The following is a 21,637-nucleotide window of genomic DNA, read 5'->3' on the forward strand; positions in this document are numbered from 1 at the left end:
CTGGACGCTGAAAAATAAACGTCACATGGAAATCTGCCCTAAGAAATGCAACCGGGAGAGAGGAAGAGAGAGATAAGAACGTCGGGCCCACCTGGCCGAAGCCAGGAAAACGCAACGTGGAAACTGGTTAAGGGACGCTAAAAAAAGCACAGCCCACGCTCGCTTAATCCCTTCTTAATTCCGTTCCAAGTCTCTTTGCCACTCCAATGCAAACTCGCGCCAACTCACGAAGGTTCTCTCCCACACATTCTGCCGCTTCTAACGCACTTTGAATCTACAGATCTATCTAAATAGCGCTAATCCACACGCGATTTCGGATAATAATATCCCGCAACGCATTTCGCTGTCAAAGTCTTCAAAACATTGAAATTCGCACGAAATATCAGGATGTCTACTCAAATTTTTTTAAAAATTAAATTATTAAATTAAATGATTTTTTTCCTTTTTTTTTTCGATATTTTAATTCGAAATTTCAAAAAGTAAAGAGAATATTTTAAAAATCTTTTTCTAAAATGATTTTTTTTTCTTTATTGTATGCTTTCTTATTTTAAAAATCTTTTTCTAAAATGATTTTTTTTTCTTTATTGTATGCTTTCTTTAATGTTTCTCACTCACGAAGGGAAGACATAGATTAAGTTTCAAGTGTTAAATTCACAAATATGCTGAAAAAACCAAATAGCTTTGATAAGATAACGTTTTCACGTTTTCAGGTTTTTATAATTAAAAATTATTAGTGAAGAATATGTCAATATTTTTTTAAGATATTGAATATACAAACAGAGATAGACATATATTTATAATATATTTTAAACACACATATATACTTCCTTTGTCAACAGTATAAGAGCAAAATTATCAAAGAAAGAATTTTTAAAACAATTCTCAGGTTCCAATAAAATTCTAGGAAATTTTCTGATTTTTCCAGGTACGAAAGAAAATTCCCTGAAAATTCCATCGAGCAGACACCCTGAATATTCAATTTTTCCTCTAATCAACTTCGTCGAGATCTCTCATATAAATTTCAATACTATGTCCTAATAAATTTTGGAGAATATATACAAGATTTTACAATAAAAGTTACGTTGAAACTATCTCGGTAGGAAATATAATGGAAAAATATAGCTTACAAACTATAATTTGTTGAATTATTTAAAAAAATTGACAGTTCTTCAACTCTAAAGTTCTAGCAAATGTTATTTGTACATTAAAAATATCTCCTTAATAGCAGCATTGCGAATAATTAATCGGTTCTTTCTCCTTCGATATTAAATTATTAAATTTTCAAATCTAAATTTGCGTGCGAAAGAAATTTTTGACATTCCAATTATTCATTTTAGAAAGGGTTTTATTCCAAAAAGTGTTACATTAAATGAATTGTCAACATATTGAGTGTTCTTTTATACAGACATGTCTGAAAATCCCCTCTGGTCATTTGAAATGGAATCAGACAATAGTCAAGTGTCTTATATAACTTCAAAATTTTTGTCTTTTGAAACATAATAGTTTGGAGTATCTGATGCCTTTCTTAAGAACCGATTGCCTCGTTTCATAACGTCTCCATTGAAAAAAGAGATATAATGGACAACGCAATTTTAACATGTGACAATGTTTTCTTTTTTTTTCAAGTATTTTTCATTATTTTCATTTTCACGCTAGTTTCGCGTCTTAGCGGGGTGTATCGTTTGCAAAGAAGAGTTAATTTTAAACGTCAGAGGAGAACCAACGGAATGCGCGTGCGAGAAAGAGAGGGGGGGAGGGAGAGAGGGAACGAGAGAGAGAACTTGATTTCTCTCGCGATTATATCTTGAGGTAAGATTCAATATATTATATCTTATATATTTCAAAAAGGACAGATATGTTCAAAAATGTTCAATGGAAAACATTTGTGTTCGACATTTGTAAAAAAAAAAAAAAATATGCTTGATTTTTAAGAAAGCTGTATTACTAACGTAATGCATTTTGAAAAAAATATATTTAATAAAAATTTAATATTCTAGATTGAGAGAAAGAAATATAATAAGAATGAATAAAGAAATCGCGTGTAAAATTGGAAAGATTAATTAATATGATATATTTAGAAATAATGATAAACAATTTACTATTAATATTACTGTGATACTTGTTGAGGAAAATTTCTAAATTGTCTTGTATTGACAGACAGCTCGCCTGTAATAATCAACTAATTTACATACAAAAACGTAATTAAAGAGCATGTACTCGACTTCACCAGAGAAAACCAGACGCGGCCTAAAAAGGAATTGCATGCGAGCTCGAGTTGCGAATGCAAAAAATAAGGTTCGACGGTTATAAAATGATCGTATATAAAAGTTGCATTGATCTTAAAGAAATTTTCGCATTTCGAGAAGACTTTATTCGGAGAGAGAATTTTCCGAAATATCAAAAAATTATAAATGAAAAAATTAATAAATGAATAAATTTATAAATGAATAAATTTCCGAAATATCTAGATGTTACGCAAAATATTCTTCTACGAGTTTTCTTTTAAAAGACCCTCTTTTTGATAGCATAATAATTGTTCGCGAGATTTTTGTCAAATTTGGAAAGCTTATATAGCATCTTTTCGATCTTAATAATCTCGTTAAAATTTTTTTCCAAGATTTATTTGTGCCAAAATTAAATCGTTGCGTCTGTAATTCACTTTCGATATATCTGAAAATAACCTGGTATTTTTGAATATTCTTTCGAAGTAAAAGATGAATTTTCTCATGGATTTTTTTACTTCGAAATGAAAACTTTAATCTTGAGGATTTGCCTGGATATTGAAAACGAACGGTGAGAAGACTCTATTTTAAGGGACCGAGTGCAGTTTGCGGAATCAAAATTTCCTATCCTTATGTTCCTTTTTTAATATTTTTTTCACTTTTCTTTCTCATATACTTTACTACACTTTGATCGATGCTTTTTATGGAATAAGTTCCTTCTGAATTTTAATTATGATTTGAATAAAACTAATTTTTTTGGCAATTTTCCCATTCATATAACTTTTATAAAATTACAAATCATAGTTTATTTATTCTTGTACAGACCAAAAAAATTATGACGTAAAGATTGAGAAATATATTTCACAGAAGAGCATTTCAAGGAAGTTTTGACGATATTTTTATATAGTTAACATGTATTTCTTTTCATTTTTGTATAGCTGTAGATGTTTAGGATATTATCTATCTTTTTAAGAAATAAAAAAAAATTGAATATTTTAGTCATTTTCAAATATATCTGCCCTTAAGACGAAATAGCAGATCGATTCGACGATATGACTAGTGACGTTGTGGAAAAAACTAAAGCCAAGTCAAAAAAAGACAATAAACTCTTCATAATTATTCTATGATAGTGAATGGCAAGTTTAGCTGGTCAACATCAGAAACATTCGTATCATCGACGAAATTTCACTTTTTACATAAAATCCACTCCAGTGATAAAAACTAGTATTTTCTGGAAAAAAACCAGGCAAAAACTGTTCTTTTCTATTAAAAATGTTGAAATAAATAGAAAATCTCTTTATCGATATCCCTCTTCAATTGAAAGAGTGTTTTCTAATTTAAGCTTTATCTAAAATAAAATCCATAATACATTAGAAGAATCGACGTAGCAAATAAACTAGTTTCTTGTTAAAATCTTGAAAGGTAAATATGAATCAGATTTATATTGATAAAAATATAATTATATTGATAAGAAATTTTTAATTGTTACTATTACATTTTTCTGATTAAACTAAAAATTCAATTAAAATAAATAAATTAAATTAAAAATAAAATTTAGTAACAATTATATCCTAAATATTTTTGTTTTTAAAATTTCACATATTAATCTAAATTTAAAAAAAATAAAATTTATTATATAAATTTCATTTTTTAATCTATCGCGATTAATGACCTATTAATTAAAGCAAAAATTTCTTGTTACATAGAGTTATATAAAAATATAAAATTACATAAATAAATTATATAAAAATAATATAATATATTTTAATAATAATATAAATATATTTTAATATTGTTATATTGGTTAGTTTTTGCCAGTTTTATTCCATTGGATAAAGTCCGGCGAGACAATAAAAAAAGTGGAATTTATCATACTTTCTTCCACTCACTGGACTTTGCCGGGTAACCCTGGTTCGTACACATATCGACAACATGTTCTCGTTCGTTCACCTCGGCAACAGACAATCATCGCGCACACACATCACCATTATATATTCAAATAATTATCTAACTAAAATGCGTTTATTTAAGAACGAACAGTCACATATGGGTCATGCAAATTCATCAGGCCGGCTGGCCAATCATTTTTTCTCGCATTGTTAAGTTAGGTTGGATGGAAAGTCGCGCTCTTGGGAGACTCTTGACTGCAATTTTTTATACTTTTTTCAAGTAAAACGCGCGTCGAGTTTATTTATGCTTGTGCATTCGATGAAAGAGAGAAAAGAAGCGCAGAAAGCGTAGACAGATCGGGAAGCAGACTCCGGCACAAATTGTGCGGCAGCATATGATTGTAATCAGAGAGAGAAAAAGAGAGAGATATAGAGCTAAATTACCGTTATTAAATCTAAAAAAAATGTCTGTTATCTGTTTAAACGTTATTGCTACGGTTGCTGCAGCCAGCGTCACATTTACCGCTTTAATGTCGTTTTTGCATAGCATCTTCTGCCTCTGTAAGATTCATTAAACTTTAAAGAACTCATCGGAGAATCTCTGCCTCTATTCAAAATCTGCAAAGTTCAGTAATCTGTTTTCCATCGGTGAAAAGAGATAATGAGGAGGAAAATAATTTCTCTTGATATACAGGGTGGCCCATTTTAATCCATCCAGTCGAATATCTCGAAAACCAAGCCCGGGAGAGAAAAATGTTTCAGACAAAAGTTGTTTGGTTTCGAGGGGGCCATAAGATGGTACCATTGGTTTGACCTTGAAGAGTCATTTGAAGGTCACGTGAAGGTCACTTCAATTTTTTTAAATGGAACACCCTATATATTTTTGCACATTCTTATAGCTTATCTCGAGAGCTTTCCAAAACACTATAATTAAGTACCTTTTCGTTAAGTACTTTTTGAGTTATGAGGCTTGAAATAATTTCTTAATTTTACATAAACCGTAAAATATCTTGTAAAATATTCATTTTTCGATTATCTTACCTTAATACTTTTATGTACAAAATAATGAGAGGAATCAATTGGTGTAAAGAAAACACACAGTTGTTTTTAAGAAAAAATATGGAATTGTTAATTGCAAATTACATATTTTTTCTTCGAAATAATTATGTGTTTTCTTTACACCAATTGATTACTCTCATTATTTTGTACATAAAAGTATTAAGGTAAGATAATCGAAAAATGAATATTTTACAAGATATTTTACGGTTTATGTAAAATTAAGAAATTATTTCAAGCCTCATAACTCAAAAAGTACTTAACGAAAAGGTACTTAATTATAGTGTTTTGGAAAGCTCTCGAGATAAAGTTACAAGAATATGCAATAGAAAGTAAGGGGTTTCGTTTAAAAAATTGAAGGTGACCTTTACGTGACCTTGAAGCAACTATTCAAGGTCAAACTAATGACACCACCTTATGTCCCCCTTGAAACCATACAACTTTTGTCTGAAATCTGATCTTTTTCTAAAATTAAAAATAAGAAAGTTATTTGGGGTGGGACATTAAAATGGGACACCCTGTATATAAAAAAAAAAGTTCTATACTTATTTGTTTGTATAATAAATAACTGTGTTTTAAGATCGACATTTGACTCGTATTGCCATTAAAATGGATTTGTTTATTTTTATATTTCGAGTCTTATATAATTTTAATAATTGTAAAAAAAAAAAAAATTAATTATCTCTTTTCATCGATCTTTTTCCCCTTAAAATATTCTTACGATGAAAAAAAAATCGATATTTATATCATTACAATTTTACATGTAGCAATCTGCGGATATTATTGCATGCTTGCATACATTTTTTTTTATTCGCGCAATTTAAAATCGTAGAAAGAATGTCAAAGTTTAATATTATCACAGCAATCAGTGTGATTATATTTATATGCCATAACATTCGCCATTAGTCTTGTCAAACATCGCTAAAGGAGAGATTTACTCAAATCTTAAAAGAAAATTCCCTGGTCTTCCAGATATTTGCGTTCAAAAAATTCCAGATAAAGAGAATATTTTAAAAATTTTTTGATGCAATTTTCGAAAATAAGATTTTTTTTTTATCTTATACAATTTCATGAAGAAAAAGCACAAACCTTCTCAAATGCTGGATTTGCAAATGTATTTAAAAAAAACTGAATAATATATCTTCAGCAAAATAAACATTTTTCACTTGCATAAAACTAATTTTTCTATTACTAAAAATTACAATTTAAAAAATATGTGCTGCATCATCCAACATTTTGTTGAGAATATTGAATATATATAAATGAAGAGATATATATTTATGATAATTTAAAATAAAGGGAATTTTTTTTGCAAAATTTTTCCCAATAAAACTTCATGAAAATTTGCTGATCTCTCCATAATAAAAAAATCCCTAAGAATTCCAAGTTTATCCCTAAGTTTTCCACGTTTCTCTAGGGAATAGGTATTTTAATAATCAGCGTAATATTTTAGAAAAAAAAGGCGTGCAACGCAGCAATAAATTTTGCTTTACTTAAAAAAAAAAAAACAAAAGCCATAGTTTTGCAATTAAAAGAGCAGATAAATCTGCTCCGTCTTTTTTAGTCACATTCGTTCATCATTTTTTTCCATGATTAAAATGAGGAGAATCTCTCTTGATTTAACAAATTTTATCACGAGATTTTATTGTGCTAATATCTATCAAGAAAAATAAGAGAAATTGATAGACTCATGAGATTCATAAAAAGCGCGATTTAAAAATAAAAAAATAAATAAATAAAAAATAAAAAATAAAAAAAATAAATTTAAAAAAATTTTAAAAAACCCCAATAAATCGCTGTAAGGCAGTGCTTTTCTGTCACGATGAGTCATTTAAATGCAGCATAAGACGAGACTGGCAGCCAGGACGATATCGTCCGTAGCGATAGATCCAATTACCTTGTACATATGACACCTCGCGACGAAATCGCTCTAAACGTTTGGAAGGCGATATTGGGAACGTTAAAACTCAACTGCGTTCATATCTATAAATAGAGGCAGCAATGCATGACGCAGGAAGGACACGCGATTGGCGAATTAATTGCATCGTAAAACCGATAGGGAAAAGAAGGTGCATTAATCATCCTTTTTGTATCGAGCGGATCTAAGGATCGTCGGAATTTCCCTAGAGTTAATTTCTGACAGTTTCTCTCTCTCTCTCTCTCTTTATTTTTCCCTCTCTTGTCTGATATTTCGTTGTGTTGCGCTCGAAATATAACATAATATAAATATAAATAAATAATACTGACGCGAACCGGCACCGATTGGACGAGAGGTCCAACCTCGCTGGCAGACACAACAAAAATTTCATCAAAATTTCCAAGCGTTAAATATAACCTGCGGAAAATTATTCTTAATTTTCTCTTTAAATAATGCTCGAAAATCTTACTCTCTTTCTTCTCGCGAATTTTCTTCGTGAAAAATTGCGTTCTCAATTTTCAGCAAAAATTTGAGAAAAAAAAAAAATTTGTTTTTCCCGCAAAATTCGAGAACTTTAACCCGCATCGACGAGGAGAGGCCTTTAACGAACCCGTCAAGTCCATAAATGCACAAGATTTCCCGGATTTCTCGATATCGATTAAACGCCCGGTGGAAACCCGCCTTTACTCGGATCGGGAGAGATTTCTTGCGTACTTTCGCATATTTATACACATCGCGAAATAATAATAACCATCTCGAGATACGAGATACAAAACATTGCGCGCGCAACATCCGACAAGGACGTCGCAAGAGAGAGACGGCGATACATCATCCCGATTTTCGACCGCGTTCTCAACAACGCGACAACGACACGACGATGACGACAGAATAATACACAACACAATTTTTGCGATTTCACAACACGGGTATTTTCGTACACGCTTCGCATGATGCGGCGCGGCCGAGAACAGTCCCTCCCCCTTCCCTCCCCCCGTTTCCTCTTTCTCGTTCGCACGAAAGGCGGAAACCAGAGCGTCGGAGAGACTAGAATGGAGCAGGCCTCGATCCTAATGCGTCGTAGGAGTCGGTTCTTTCCCTTCAAGGGAAAGAAAAAAAAAAAAAAAGGAAGAGAGAGGGGGTGCGCGGAGGGGGGAGGAGGGGGGAGGAGGTTGGAGGGGAAAGGAAAAAGGCCATCGGCGTGGCCCGAGGTATTCGAAACCGGTATTATAACGTCCGCTGCCCGGCATTCGTCGTGGGTGAAAATCTAACGACTCTATCGCCCGGCGACTTCCCCCCCCCCCCCCCCTCCCTCCTTTCCATCTGTCGCTCCGCGACAGACTTGAACGCTCCGCGTCGTCGAGGATTCACGCCGGTCGCCGGCCGGTAAAGTGTCCTCAGACGTCGACGGTTATCCCGTGGACGAGGATACACACACGTAGTGGCAGCGTCGCTTCCAAATTTAAATACGCAATTCCCGGCAACACGACGATAGGCGTTCGCGCGCGCGCGCACGCGGCGTACAACGTACCTCGGGGACGACGGGTTCCGTCCGTCCGTCCGTGCGTGTCCGTCTCTCTCGCGACGGTGACGATGCAGCACGCCGGGGAATGATGCGTCCGATGGAAGGAGTAGACTCCTTTAACTTCGCGCGAGCACCGCGAAAATCCGCCGTGGAAGCGACACGAGAGACTTTGCACGCCCGCAAGCCGTGCGAGGGCCCGAGAAGAACTGTCGGCCGGCCCCTTCCACGCGGCCGGCGACAATTGGCGGCACGCCGTCCGATTGGCCGCGCCTGCGCCTATCGGCGCCGCGAGCTCGCCGCGGCGGCCAATCGCGGCGTTGCCGAGCGCGCCCCCGGCCGCCGACGCGCTCGATTCGAAAGTCACGTAACGGTACTCCGTATGCAGAGTGACATGATGGGGTTTGTTTAATTATCTAAAACCGCTGCGCGATAACGCTAATGGCGAATCATCGTATTACCGTATCTTCTGATTATTCCTAATGTATTAATTATAGCGTCGTTGATTAGATATTGTTGACAGAGAACACAGTGACAGTTCCTTTTTTATGAAAATTTCTTTTCGGATCATATTAGCGATGAGTGATGAATAATGATCTCGAAGGAAAAAAGATAGCGAAAATAAATGTCGTAAAATTTTTTTTTTCTCTTTACCATTTGTAAATATTTTTTGAAGAATAATCATGTTTTTAAATGATAATTTTTCATGTCAAAAGTAACATTTTTTAATGCAAAGTAATAAGCTGACAGTCTATGATATTTTAAGAATTAAAAGAATTAAATTTTAGAATTAGAAAGCAATTTTATTTTTGGTTATCAAGTAAATTAATAAGAACGTCTCATTTTTTGTTTAAATTAAAATTTGAAATTTTTCAAAGCCACTTTGCTACTTTTCATTAATTTAATTAATCAAATAATCTTTACTTATTCTTCAATTTTTAATAGTTGAAATGTAACTTGTCAAGCATTCGTTATTAATTATTACTCCATGACAATACTATCTATTATTTCCATAAATAATCATTATTTAGAGAAACATTTCTCTTTCTTTTCAAATATAATAAGCATATAAAAAAATTGCATATATCTGGTGGTATAAAAATTTATGACGCCTAGTTTACGCTAGTGAGCTTCGCTTACTCGATATTTTCGCCGAGAAAGCAATCTTACGGTAAAAAGCTGCTTTTTATCACTCTCAATGCATTTCAATTTCCGTTCTCGCAATGTTGCCGATGCGGGTTAAATAGAATCAATTTTAAAATTCAATTAGAAAAACAGGTTTCCTCGTACGGTATCTTGCTGACATATTCGCTACTTCCGTTAATTCGCGAACTTTCTAAGTTTCGTTGTTCATCAAATTGCCAGATGAGACATAACGATTAAACATTTCGTGCTTTTATAATCGAATTGATTTTATCAGTTTGTAGCAAAAAAAAAATGATGCTTCCTGCCATCAATATTTTAAAACTCGATCGATTGTAACTATGGGACATGTACAGCCTATTAACGACGATTCCTTCAAGAAAAAGATAATAATTTTAATTTTTGTAAAAAGATAATAGTTTCGACTTATCTCCCATCCTACTCTGATAAGATTCTGGTTCTGAGAGATATCGAAAAAAAAAAATATGATAGTTTTTCATATTAAGAAGAATAAAATAAAAGGAGGACACAAATTTCACTTTCATGGATCGCGCGAGCATGAAAATTGAATCATTACAAAACACATTCTATTTTCAATAATATAAATCACATGGAAACGCACCGTGCATTCAAGTATATTTCAATTTTACTCTTCTACGGTGCGCTTTTACAGCAGAAGATTGTGTGTATCGCGAAAAACGTCAATAATGGCAGTGTATCTTACACAATAGACTCTTTTTCTCGCATTCTCGAAGTAAGCGATATTATCAGCAAGCGATACAAGCGTCTTCTTTGCTTTATTCTCGACAAGGAACTTGCTATGCTATTTTCTCTCGACATTCGCGTATTTTGTATGTATCGTTCTTTAACGAAATATATAAAATGCTTTATGCATAACGACTAGTGCAATCTTATCGCAGACATCGACGACGAAAATTTATAATTTACATTATATCCGCTTATCGTTATATATATACATATATATCCATCTCGAGTCTTAGGGTGGGTTTTCACTTGATGCTCGTTTTCCAGCGTCAAAAAACGTCATGTGACTAAAAATAAAAATACCAATTCGTTATTTTTTGACCATATGATGCCTTTTGACGCTAAAAATGAGCGTCGAAGGTCAAGTGAAAATCCATCCTTAAGGCGCCTTTTCATGTTGACGCTCGATGCTTATTTCCAGCGTCAAAAAATATCATGTAACTAAAAATAAAAATACCAATTCGTTATTTTTGATCATGTGATGCTTATTGACGCTAAAAATAAGCGTTGAGGGTCAAGTGAAAATCCACCCTTAAGGCGCCTTTTCATGTTGACGCTCGATGCTTATTTCCAGCGTCAAAAAATATCATGCGACTAAAAATAAAAATATCAATTCGTTATTTTTGATCATGTGATGCTTATTGACGCTAAAAATAAGCGTTGAGGGTCAAGTGAAAATCCACCCTTAAGGCGCCTTTTCATGTTGACGCTCGATGCTTATTTCCAGCGTCAAAAAATATCATGGGACTAAAAATAAAAATACCAATTCGTTATTTTTGATCATGTGATGCCTATTGACGCTAAAAATGAGCGTCAAGTGAAAACCCACCCTTACGATGTTCAACGAGACTTCCCATTCACTTCCTGCGTAGACCGAAAACGTGAGAGGCGAATGAGGCCGAAATGTAATTGGCCAGCGACACGAAGAGATTGCTGACCGCGCGATAAGCATAACCATATACCAGCTCAGCGCACAGGCGAGTCTTTACAACGGACAAGGTGCACTTACTAGCATCTCGCGGCGAGGGTGGCGACTCGTCATCGTCCACGAGGGTATGCGTGCCAGTGGTGGATTCCACGTGCGATTCTTCGTTGTCGTTGTCGTCGTCGTCGTTGTTGCCGCACGGCTTTTCATCGCAACGAACGTCCCTGTCACTCAAAATGACACGATTGTCGGAGACCACCGAGTCCATTGGAGAGACATTTGCATTGTCGCGATTAAGTAGATCCTCTTTCTTGCTATCATCCTCGTCATCGACTCCGATCTCCATCGGTGACTTTTCGCGCGACGACGACGTGACGAGGTGGTCCTGGAAGCGATTAACATCGTTGGCGTCCTCGCCGCCGTCGACATCAGTCTCCGGACCCAGGTCACCATAATCGTAATAATCGTCGTTACCATCACTATCCTGATGCTTGCCATTCCTGGTCATTCCGCAAATCACGTGATTCAAATCCGGATCCATCACCTGATGCTGCTGCTGCTGCTGTTGCTGCTTAATGAAAGTAGCGTTCACGTCGAATTGGCCGGAATTCGACGAGACCGGATTATTCGGGTCCATGCTGTTCAGTAGTAGACCATTCGGTGCTGGATGCGTCAGGAGCGAATGCTGCGAAGCAATCTCGACCGGTGATGTCAGGAACACGACAATCACAGTGATATTGTCCACAGATCCCGCGCGTTTAGCGCTTTGTAGTAGCGCCTGGTGCACGTGCTTGAGATCGTCTGCAAAGATAGAAACGTTGATCGTTAAAAATCTCTCAAGGACAATCGTACCTCGTCTCGATTGTGATTGCTTTTTAATTACTACAGTGTTATCATTGGGAGCGTAACTTGGAAACGGTACGTAAATCTTGTATGATCCCGTTGCTGGATCTTTCGCTATCAAAAGTCCGTAGAATCACCTTCTCAGGGTGTCTAGATTCAGGAAAAAAATTCCCTGACTTTTCCAGGTTTTCTAGAGCCAAGAATTATTTTTTGCTGAACAATTTTTTAGTACTACTTTTTTTAAAATGAATGTATTGCTATTGTAAGTCAATTAAATAAAATGAATAAAAAAAATCTTTCAACTATTTTTATCAAGAAATAAATAGAATTTATACAAGACCCACACACACATTACTCAAAAAAAAAATACTCATTTTATTCGCTGCTAAAGTGAAAATATAAATTAACGCGTTCATAAATAAACTTTTCAGATAAAAACAGATTTTTTTTTTAATTAAATGTTAAATTAATGAGAAAAAAATTTGATGTGAAAAAATGTAGATAAATTGTTAAAATCCCTGACTTTTCCCTGATATTTCCAGAATTATAAAATCCCCTGACAATTCCCGGTTTTCCAGATTTTCCTGATCGACATTCCAACTTCTGGACATAAACTTTCCTAAAAAAGTTTAATCATTTTCCATATCGCATATGTATTTCAATCTCATATATTTCTCACGTACATTCTTTCGACAATCAAAGAATTACATCCGCGATTAAATTATAAATTAAAAAAAACTGTTCTGGTATTTTATCTACACTTGCTGACTTAGAAAGATAAACATAATAATTAAGATGCATTGATATCATAAAAATATTAGAAGACGAGACGAAGGATGTAGCACAAGTATTTTTCAATGGATACGCTATTCCGTAGTCAATTAACTTATCGGCGCGAGTCATCGAACGATATAAAGTGCGGCTACGGTTTATAGTCGGCGAAGTCAATGGTTCGTGAATAAAGCACGAAGATCATCACGCGATCGCGTTCATGGCAAGAGCCATCGCGCGAATATCATAGATATCACGTTTCCTGTGACATATGAATGTGTACGCAATCCATTGATTATTGCAAAGTGCCCATCCTCGACGTAATTCACGTCTTCGACGTAGATCGATGACGTAAGCATTAAACAATTTTTTTTTACAGAAAATATAAATTTTAGAGATTTTTTGAATATATCCAAAAATGTCTCATGATGTAATCTAGCGACACTTTTTGCTAAGTGACGACATATATACTTTTTTCCTTTCATATTAATTAATTTATGTTTTTCATCTATTTTTTATATTTATTTCATTCATAATAAAATTTATTTATAATAAAATTTTATTTATAATAATATTTTATTTATAATAAAATTTTATATTTATTTTATTTAATATTTATAATAAAATTCGAAACGATTTGATATTCTTTCCACATAAATTAACTTCCAAAACTAAAAAATTGAATTGACTATCTAATTATATCTAATTATGACGTTATTAGTCATACATGAACCATGAACTTTACTTTTTATTTACTTTAATAATTACTTTTTTATTCTTTTTTTAAAAAGAGGATTAAATCATTCTCGTAAGACGTATTTTCAATTTTATCCGAGTTGAAATTTTTCTCTTACTTTTGACCTCCAACATCTACTCCGATATCGACTCTGATCTTTAAGCAATAAGATCATTCTATTTTAAAACTTTTTAATCTGTTGTTTTGCCGCAAGCTTCTATTTTTAATCTTTAAATGAGAAACTGTTCGTTTATTGCCTATTTGAGTTGTTTATTGCCTGTTTACAAAGTACAGACTCAATACAACACAATTCCTATATAAATGAAACCTACCAGAATCTTCTAAAATTCATAAACATGAATATATAAGTACTGAAAATAGAAGCAAAGTTCGATTTGGATGTAGAATCAGATTTTCGTGTCTTATGACGTTGTTCAGTGTTGATCAAAAAAGTCTAGTGAATGAAAAAACTATAATAAATTCCGGTTTTTACTGTCCTGAACTTTTTCTAATGGAATAAACTGGTAAAAACTATAAATATAACTAATATGTATAATAATACTAAAATATATTTATATAACTTTATGCAAAAAAATATTTTTACTTTAATTAACAAATCATACTAATCACAATAAGTTTAAAAAAATGAAATCTGATACAATAATAGTCTTTTTAAATTCAAATTAATATGTGAAATGTAATTAAAACAAAAACTTTAAAGATATAAATGTTACTAAATTTTATATCAATTTTAAATTTAATTAGAAAAATATAATGGTAACAGAATTAAAAATTTTTATTAATATAGATCTGGTTTATCCTTCAACATCTTCTGATAAAAAAACTAACGTATCATTTGTTTCGATTCTAAATTTATATTACGTATTTTTTTTTATTTTGTAAATTAAATTAAAAAACACTCTCTGAATTGACAAATATCGATAAAAAAGTTTCTTATTTATTTGAATATTTTTAATAAAAAAGACGTCTGCCTTTTTTTTTCGAAAAAACCGGTTTTTATCACCGAAATAATTAAAAAAAAATGTAGAATTTTATCTTCCTTCGATCCTACTTTCATGCGAATTAAAATTGACGAATGTGTCCGGACATTTAGGGACGACAAATCAATTTTAGAGAAGGAGAGGGAAATTTTGTGCAAATGGCGCACATATGTGGAGCTCGTCAGAAATTTCACACGATATACATATATGATAGTTGCGAATATCGTGCGGCCCTGGCGGAAAGTACGTTGACCTACGCCGCCTATCGACGCCTGCGTAGTCCTCACCCCCTCATTCCACGCTCCTTCATCCTCCGCCTCTCGCATTTCGTTTCTCCTTCTACCCTCCCCCCCTCCCGCGCCAACCCTTCCTCCCGCCGCCCGGTGCCGCTCTCACCCCCCCCCCCCTCTCTCTCTCTCTCTCTCTCTCTCTCTCGTCGTCGTCTTCTCTTTCATTCTCTTGCATTCGCGCTCTAGTGACTTTATTACGTTGCGAGAGCATTCGCTTGCCATCTGGAGGAGGGGGAGATGTTAATTTTCCATCGGTGTCCATTTTTCTTCATGTTGCTCTCCTCTTTCGCCAACGAGATCTCTTATATTGAATCAGAGAAAAATTTTGAACAATCGCGTTCAGTAATAGCGTTTTCGACTTGTCGGGTTCAATCGCTCCGGGGTAGTTTACTAGACGTTATTGACCAATCACAGTCATTCTTCTGAAGAATATATGGTTACATTCTTCAAAAGAATGGCTGTGATTGGTCAATAACGTCTAGTAAACTACCCCGGAGCGATTGAACCCGACAAGTCGAAAACGCTATAAGATTCATCGAAATTCATCAATAGCAACAAGGATCGATGCAAGTCGAAATCATTAATGTCGATGACGGTCATATGACGTAGCTTGGAGATGATGCATCGATAATTGAATGTATCAATAATAAATAAACGGCTTGGTAATTTATATATGTAAGTTAAAAATACTGCATTTGTAGAAATGAAGAAGTCATTACTTTGAACACAAAAAATATATATATATATACAGGGTGTCCGATTCCTGAGTGACCAAACGAAAAGTAGTGGTAGATTGGATCAAATTGAGAAGAAAAGTTCTCTACTATTTTGCAAAATTCGCAATAATTATTAAGAAATAAGCAAAAATGTTTCGGCACATGAGAAGCGGTAGATCGCTCGCAGTGTCCGATTAATGAGTGATCAAACGAAAAGTGGTGGTAGATTGGGTTAAACTGGAAAGACAAGTCCTCTACCATTTTGCAAAATTCGCAATAATTATTAAGTTATAGGCAAAAATGTCTCAGCGCATGAGAAGCGATCTGTCTACCGCTTCTTATACTCTGAGACATTTTTGCCTATAACTTAATAATTATTGCGAATTTTGCAATATGTTAGAGAACTTTTCTTTTCAGTTTGACCCAATCTATCACCACTTTTCATTTGATCACTTAATAATCACACACTACAAGCGGTTTACCGCTTCTCATGTACCGAGACATTTTTGCTTATTTTTTAATAATTATTGCGAATTTTGCAAAATGGTAGAGGACTTTTCTTCTCAGTTTGACCCAATCTACTATTACTTTTCGTTTGGTCACTCAGGAATCGGACACCCTGTATATATAAATATTATTAAATTATATTTTATTGCTTGTCCTATTTTACGCTTTAATAATTTTACGAACATGAGCCAGGAAAAAAAAAGATGAAAAACTTATTGATCCACTTGCGTTTTCTATATTTTCTATATTTTTTAGGGGATGATGTAATACTTTTGACTGATACTGTACATCTATATATTTATAAACCCGAGTACGTGCTTACGATTGAATACACATGGTACGCGATACTTTCATAAAAACCCACATTTCGTGCATATTTTACGCAGAGGAAAATTATATCGAAGGAAAAAAGCGAGAACAGGGAAAGGAACCAATGAGAATCGCGCTATTGATTGTCCGAGGATTTAGTTAACGCGTGTCACGTTAGGTCACAAAGAGGGTAAAAAACGAACGCTCGGGAACATGCGCAAATGACGTCACAGAACGACGCTTATTCCCCTCTCGATCGAACCTAGATTTTTCGCGTTAACGTTTTGCACAAACTGTAAGTTATTTATAGTATATAAAAAAATATTATTTACCTAAAAAATATATTTTTTTATTTCGTGTCTCATTTTTCGATACCCATAATATATATGTATCTCATTTTTATTATTTATTTATTCCTATATTATTTTTGCTTTAATATATAATGATTTGAGGAAAAAAACAATTTAGAGAAAAATGCAATAAAATGAAAAAAAAAATATATATATATATATATATATTAGAATTTTTATACTCTAGAAGAAAGAATCTCGCAGAGAAAATGTTACCATGAATGAACCTGCCCTTAAAGAAGGTTAATGGATTCCAACCGCGTTTCAATGCGATGATGGTTGCTGTCCAAGGTCACTTATAGTACAGACCGACTGCACACATTGATAGCGAAACTGTGATAAAGACCATGAATGAAAAACTCGTATCAAGATAGCGCTTAACGCACGGCAGTTCGCGACCTTATACAATAGACTGAACTGGATAACAGGCTTATTGTTAGTGCGTTGAATAGCTATAATTTTTATATATTTAAAATATTAATTAACGATATGTAACATGATAATTAGATCGATGTGGAATAATTAAATAGCGGATGTTTATGCGAAGAAAATCATGTTTTCTGTTAAACCAGTAATTTTTAAGTAAGACAAAGGTCTAGATTTATTTACGAATTAAATTTTAGAAAAAAATTTTAGAAAATTAAATTAAATTAAATTAAATTAAATTAAATTTTAAAATTAGAAAATTAAAAAAAAATTTTAGAAAATTAAATTAAATTGAATTTTAGAAATGCAGATAGTAAAATTTGAACAAAACTATAGCTTAAGTGTTTGAAACAAAGATATTCGCTTATGTAAATTGCAAATATTTAAGGATAATTGGATCATTGATTGTTAATAAGTTTGAAAAATCTTGTAATTTTTCATTATATGTGTTTTTGTAAAATTAAATTAATTTCAAGTCGGTCAAAGAATTGAGTATCGATGACAATAATTCAAGAAACATCGACGTTGAATAAAACTTGAAAACATTGCAATTATAACTCACAATCAGTCTGTATGATTATACTTGAATTACATAATCACTTTCGAAATATTGCACATCGGAGAACGGAAATCGTTGCGATAAGAATTGTTCCAAGAAAATTTCGGAAAAATAATTTGACGCATTTGTAGCATTTTATTAATTATGTACTTAAGAAGGAAGGAAGCCACACACACGTTAAAAATTAATAAATACAATACATTTTGAATTTCATAAATTTGATTGCATAAAGCATTTTTTTTAGCTTTTTAAAATATAATATTTACAATTTAATTTGTCAAATAAAAATTTTTATCCTGTAGAATTAAAACTGGTATTTTTCATGAATTTTTGTGGCAAATCTTTAACTTATTAATTAATTATCAATATTTTAAAAGCTGAAAGTGCTTCGCGTGATGTCAAATTTACGGATCGCCATTATATTATTTATTATCTTTTGACTTTTGATCCGTCCGTTACTCCTGAAGCATCGAAGATATAAGTAAATTTTTCATCGCGAACGCGAAGCCTGAGCCGAGTACGGGCTCTCTTTGCAGCCAACACACGGCGATATAAATTACACGGAAATATTGAATGCCGTACAGCTGCGAGAGAGAGAAAGAGAGAGAGAGAGAGAGAGAGAGAGAGAGAGAGACAGAGAGAGACAGAGAGAGAGAGAGAGAGACAGACAGACAGACAGAGAGAGAGAGAGAGAGAGAGAGAGAGAGAGAGAGAGAGAGAGAGACAGAGACAGAGACAGAGAGAGAGAGAGAGAGAGAGAGAGAGAGAGAGAGAGAGAGAGAGACAGAGAGAGACAGAGAGAGACAGAGAGAGACAGAGAGAGAGACAGAGAGAGAGACAGAGAGAGAGACAGAGAGAGAGAGAGAGAGAGAGAGAGAGAGAGAGAGAGAGAGAGAGAGAGAGAGAGAGAGAGGGATAAAAAACGGGGTTTATTCCTCCGCACATCCGCTCTCTCGATCTCGGGATTCTGACCGATCGGAATTTCGCGCGGCCGATCGTCTCGGTCACGAATTCTCTCCACGGCAGAACATCGCTCGCGGTTTCTCTTTTTTTCTCCTCGTCAAAACGCTCCGTACCGATATGAATTATGTAGGTGGCACGCGCCTAAGTATTGTATCCAGGTTCTCGCTCGCGGAACGATCGTTGAACCAATGTTCATCGGAGCCGACTGCCTGTCTGTTCGTCTAAGGCCTGCGCCTCGCGTTTCGTTACAAAAGCCTGTGCTATCTTCGCTGATTAAAAAAAAAAAAAAAAAAAAAAAATCGAAAAATCTTCGATTCCACGTGGCGACGAGGCAATATGCGGATATCTCGCGCGACGTATCATTTCGGACTTTATCCGGACCTTGAATACCCGGATTTACCTAACTTTGATAAGCCTCGATATGGATTATTTTCTCATAACGCTACTTGATCCGGAAAATAAAGTTAAAAGTGTATCCTTCGAAGATATCGAAATGTTATAAGAAAAGCTCAATGTGCGATTATTTTATAGAGCATGTGTAATAATTAGTTGCGTTAAAAATATTAATAAAGAATTAGGTGATAGCTTTTTTTTTTAAATAAATAAATACTTTTAAATAAACATAAGATTCTAAATTTTTAGATTTTTTATTTTAAGATTCTAAATTTTTATATATAAATTTTTATATTTTCTTCATATTATTCTGATTTCATTAAACGTTTATTTCATCTGGAAAATAAAATTAAGTATATTGATGTCGAAATATTATAAGAAAAATCTCCTCTCTTTGTATTCGTTTAATATCAATATTTATTTGATTGTATTATAAATAAATGTGTTATAACATCGACACTCGATTCGTATTGCCATTATAACTGTTTTGTTTAATTATAAGAAAAGCTCAATGTGTCTTGATTATTTTACATAGCATATATAATAATTAGTTGCGTTAAAGATATTAATAAAAAATTAAATGACATAGCTCTTAAATAAATATAAGATTCTAAATTTTATATTTTTTCATATTACTTCGATTTTACTAAATGCTATTTCCGAAAAATAAAGTCAAGTATATTCAGAGATGTCGAAATATTGTAAGAAAAGCTCAATGTGCTTCGATTATTTTAAAAGCATGTGCAATAATTAGTTGCGTTAAAAAAATTAATAAAGAATTAAATGATATAGCTTTTAAATAAATATAAATTTCTAGATTTTTATATTTCTTTATGCTACTCTGATTTTACTAAATATATAAATACTAAATATATAAGATACTAAATATATAAGAAAATACTAAATATATAAGATTCTAGATTTTTATATTTCTTTATATTACTCCGATTTTACTAAATGCTACTTCCGGAAAATAAAATCAAGTATATTCGGGGATGTTGAAATATTGTAAGAAAAATTCAATGCTTCTTGATTATTTTACAAAACATGTACAATAATTATTTGTGTTAAAAATATTGATAAAAAATTAAATATTATACAGCTTTCAAATAAATATGAAATTCTAAATTTTTATATTTCTTCATATTATTCCGATTTCACGTATAAATTTTTCTTTTTCAGAGAATTATTATATCGATAAATAACCGCATTTATCGTTGATAAAAATTGGAATATGTGCCTTCTATTGTTTTTGTGTCAACATTATTCAATGTACTTTCGCAGGTGCTTTTATATCGCGCACGAATCAATCACGGAGAAATGGAAGCTGATTTCCCGTGTCTTGCGCTGTTACTAAGGGAAAAAGATTTCAGATTTCGATTGCGCGTATCTATTTTCTACATCGAGTGTGTTTTTCAAGCGCTTTGCAAATTTTCGCAGTCATCAGGCAATTTTTGATTATCTCGTTTCCGAGATACTCGACCACTCGTTTCACTTATATGTCAGGTTTTAACGTTGTTGTATACCGTGTGACGAAATTTTAAGTATTGTTATAAAAAGCTTATTAATTTTTCTTCTCGCCGAAAAGATTCTTTAAATGGAAAGGTAAAGACGGCTTAGCTCGACGTTTCAAAATAAGACATTTGCGTTGATATCGCTCGATATCAAGAAGCATCGTGCTCCGAAATTTGCGTGTTGTCGCAAAATTTGAAATGTCCCAAACGGGGATTGTCCCCGATTGTTCGTTACATGTTTATCAAACACGAAGGTCGTTACCTCAACCTTCCAAGTACTAAAATAATATAGACTCAAATGTTCAGAATATACAAGGGGAAAATTTATCATTTTTCGCGAAAGAATTTCCAAAATCTGTCTCTTTAAATAATTTCCCTCGACATTTTTCGCAAAATCGCCCTCCCCTCGATCTCATGGAAAAAAATGAAGGAAAGAAAAACCGGTCAGCACGAATATCGAACATTTTGAAATTTGAAATTTCGAATTTGAAATTTTCGAACGCGCTCGATATACGGTATAAAAAGAAGAAAAATGTGCAACGATGACTCACGCTTTATTAGAAGCGACCGGTTGGGGCTCGGGCAGCAGAATCTCGCAGCAGGAGCAAATTCGCTCGTTGAATCCACTCGTGAGTTCGTATGATAAAACTTGCCGCGAGGGAGGCTGGCGACGGAATTTCGCGCAGACTCCGAGACCGGTGGAACAATTGCGAGATGCGAACGTGCGGACGTTACGCTCTCTTACCGCAGGGACCGACCGCAGTACGCGCACACAGGTGATTCGTAGTGAAGTTGTCTACTTGACCTGACCGCGGCGGCGGA

At 33.7% G+C, this 21,637-nt stretch overlaps 1 protein-coding gene across 1 annotated transcript in view; it reads right to left on the bottom strand.

The window, feature by feature from the left end:
- Nucleotides 1–21,637, bottom strand: part of LOC145965370 (uncharacterized) — a 68,677-nt gene that overhangs the window by 8,775 nt on the left and 38,265 nt on the right. The window contains exon 8 of the mRNA XM_083088862.1: nucleotides 11,522–12,238. Within this exon, the coding sequence (XP_082944988.1) occupies nucleotides 11,522–12,238 (717 nt within the window). The remainder of the gene's footprint in view (nucleotides 1–11,521; nucleotides 12,239–21,637) is intronic.

Source organism: Camponotus vicinus, unplaced genomic scaffold, assembly GCF_025532165.1.
Source record: "Camponotus vicinus isolate PSW18456_S1 unplaced genomic scaffold, iyCamVici1.0 SCAF_14, whole genome shotgun sequence".
In the NCBI taxonomy this organism is placed as follows: domain Eukaryota; kingdom Metazoa; phylum Arthropoda; class Insecta; order Hymenoptera; family Formicidae; genus Camponotus; species Camponotus vicinus.